At 36.1% G+C, this 2,761-nt stretch overlaps 1 protein-coding gene across 1 annotated transcript in view; it reads right to left on the bottom strand.

Annotated features, from left to right (window-relative positions):
* The window catches only part of LOC103131684 (chloride channel protein 2-like), a gene marked incomplete at its 3' end in the record, with an annotated part of 85,497 nt that overhangs the window by 10,679 nt on the left and 72,057 nt on the right, over positions 1 to 2,761 (bottom strand). Inside the window, exons 7-9 of the mRNA XM_016666834.1 lie at positions 1,979 to 2,108; positions 1,363 to 1,488; positions 75 to 159 (exon numbers count right to left, since the gene is read on the bottom strand). Of these exons, the coding sequence (XP_016522320.1) occupies positions 75 to 159; positions 1,363 to 1,488; positions 1,979 to 2,108 (341 nt within the window). The remainder of the gene's footprint in view (positions 1 to 74; positions 160 to 1,362; positions 1,489 to 1,978; positions 2,109 to 2,761) is intronic.

The raw sequence follows: 2,761 nt of genomic DNA, 5'->3' as shown, positions 1-2,761 counted from the left end.
AACGTTATTAAAATCCATTGTGAAAGGTCCAGAGAGCCACAGGTTGATGACCTCTGACCTGGAGGAAAACTCACCCAAGGACAATGAAGGCAGGAAGCTCCTTAAGGTGAAAGGAAAGATTCAAATGGTAATGGGTGCTGAAAAGTGCCGTGATGGCCTCTGAATAAACAGAAACATACAGAAGTTAGAAATTAGAACAAGTCACAATAAAACACACAAAATTGATAAGGTGAGGTCCACATTGAAGGTTTTAATTGTAGCTGTTTCAGTTTTCTGTGCAGGTACAATAACAGTTCATGCTTTGTTTCTAATTATAAAAAGCAAGCTTGCCCTGCAGACCAGAAGTCCTGCCAGCACACAGTAGACAGATGGGTAGAGAAAATTAGGTGTGGGAAATAAACGGTAGTAGCTAACAGATCACTTGGGACCTGCAGCTTGGTGAGTTAGAAGTGCAGCTCTGCAAACTAATTCTTTTTCCTGGTAATACATTTCAATCTGCCACCAGAGTTTCTCATATTCCGTTGAATTCAGATGTTATTACTACCAACAGGACATGTTAACTTCTCAGAAAGCTAATGATGTGTGCCATAATACACAGAGTGGATTCAGACATAAGTATTGAGTCATACAGTTCAGGCTCTTCCTGCTGTTTGATAAGTTACTTATTAGTCATTACAGGATAATTTAACAAGCTGAGAATATTATTTCAAATGGCTTCCAACAACTTACAATTGTAGCTGCCAGTATTTATGATGCTGGAGTGAAACTCCCATTATTATCAATTTAAAATTCTGTAGCAATTTGAGAAAGAAGTTATTTTAAAAGTCTGAATGTCTAAAAAGGTACTAACCAGTGGTGCAAAAGATAAAATAAAATTCAAATGCAGTGTCATGCAAGATGTCACCTAACCCCTTTAAATATAGTTAAATATACTTAAATACAACAAAAGAATAAAATATAGCGGTTTACAACATTTGCATGCACTTGAAAATGTTTTATCATATGTCAATGTTGCTGAACTATAATATGTTTGTTGTAATTAAGTTCTTGATGTAGCTGGACCTCAAAGGACCTGAACATGTGTTTCCAAACTAATAAATAATAGATAAAATATACTTAACATAAAATTGTGGTAACGTAAACTTCAGTAACATCATATTTATGCTAAACTTCTTCCAATCTTACATGCACACTAATTTTTAATATTCGGACAAACATTCTTTTAACAGTTTAACATTTTTTAAGTTTTAGCAGATGGTGTTTTGCTTTGATTATAGAAGATGTGTGGTGCAATTATGTACAGCATTAAACTGCTGAGATGTTTAGGTGGTTGGTTAACGGCCTGATATAAACGGACGTTACCTTCGTCTCCGTACCAGACAGCCAGTACTCTGTAGAAGAAGGCACTGAAGGTAGCTGCAAAGATCCCTCTCCAGTAGTTCCTCACAGCAAAGAATGAGGATGTTACTTCAATACTGTACAACACACCTGCAACAAGGCAGAGCAATAAATTGTGACATATTTTTCCTACAGACATTAAGGGAATAGAAGAGAGTTGTTTAAATGTGTGATGGTTGAACATCGCAATATGGTGTGAGATGTAAAAACTGCTTCTTTGAGCAAGTCCCCCCACATCTCATATTTTGGATCAGGTAGCTCAATGTGTTTTGAAGAATTTTAGATCAAAGATTTTGGTTAAATATTTCACAGTTTCACAGATTTTAACTTTGATACAAAAGTTGGTTCAATAGTAAGAATAAACAAAGTAAAACTTTGAAATTAAGTATATCTTGTAACAACAGCCTTGAAAAACTGATCTGCTCTTTAAATACATTTCATCAAGTCTATTTTAATTCCTTTACTGTAATTGGAATGGTGGCCAACAGTTGTTTTTAAAATGACTTTGAATTAGATTAGTCCAATTAATTCTAATCAAATTTACAGTAAGCAAAACAATTAATTTGTCCTGCAAACTCACCTCCTATTGGGGAAGCAAAGCAGCTGCTCAGTCCCACTGCACAGGCTGCCGCAAGCATCTCGATGTTCCTCGACTCATTCTGAAACACAGGTACAAAATGATAATTAAAAAAAAATAAAACCCTAATGGACTGGGAGATGAGTTGTAAATTTAGATAAATATACAATCGACTTCAAGCAAAATTAGTATTTACAAGCATTTAAGGATTATTTTTCTTTCATTTTAGCAAGTCACTGAATTTGTTTCACAGGTTTCCACTACAGTCAATTACAAACCAATTACATATCTACAGAAAGTACCAGAAACAGGAGCGTTAAACTTCATCAATTAAAAAAAAAAAAAAAAAAAATCTTGAAAAGACTGGCAAAACCCTAACGGGACCTACAAGACAAAACAGTTCATATAATATCAGACACATGTAATTCAGTACTTTTCCTGTAAAGCCTAATAAGCCAGATGAGTGAAGAACAAAAAACAAAGACAATTCCACCTTTCTGCAGGAGAAAGTGGATCAAGGAACATTCTGAGAAATTGAGTTTTTTTTTTTTTTTTTCTCTTTGACCTTTTAAATTTACCTACCTTGGTACCCAGGAGACTGAAGTCCTTCAAGCAGCATTGTAATGTGAAAGAGAGGTTAGAGGCACTTGTATTTCTCTCACTGTACTGAGGCTTATCCTGCTTTTGCATGTGGTGCTACTTCTGACGCGCGTGCACACACACACGCACGCACGCACGCACGCACGCACGCACGCACGCACGCACGCACGCACGCACGCACGCACG

This window comes from Poecilia formosa, unplaced genomic scaffold (genome assembly GCF_000485575.1).
Source record: "Poecilia formosa unplaced genomic scaffold, Poecilia_formosa-5.1.2 Scaffold811, whole genome shotgun sequence".
NCBI classification, from domain to species: Eukaryota; Metazoa; Chordata; class Actinopteri; order Cyprinodontiformes; family Poeciliidae; genus Poecilia; species Poecilia formosa.
This window is presented reverse-complemented; position numbering and strand designations above follow the sequence as displayed.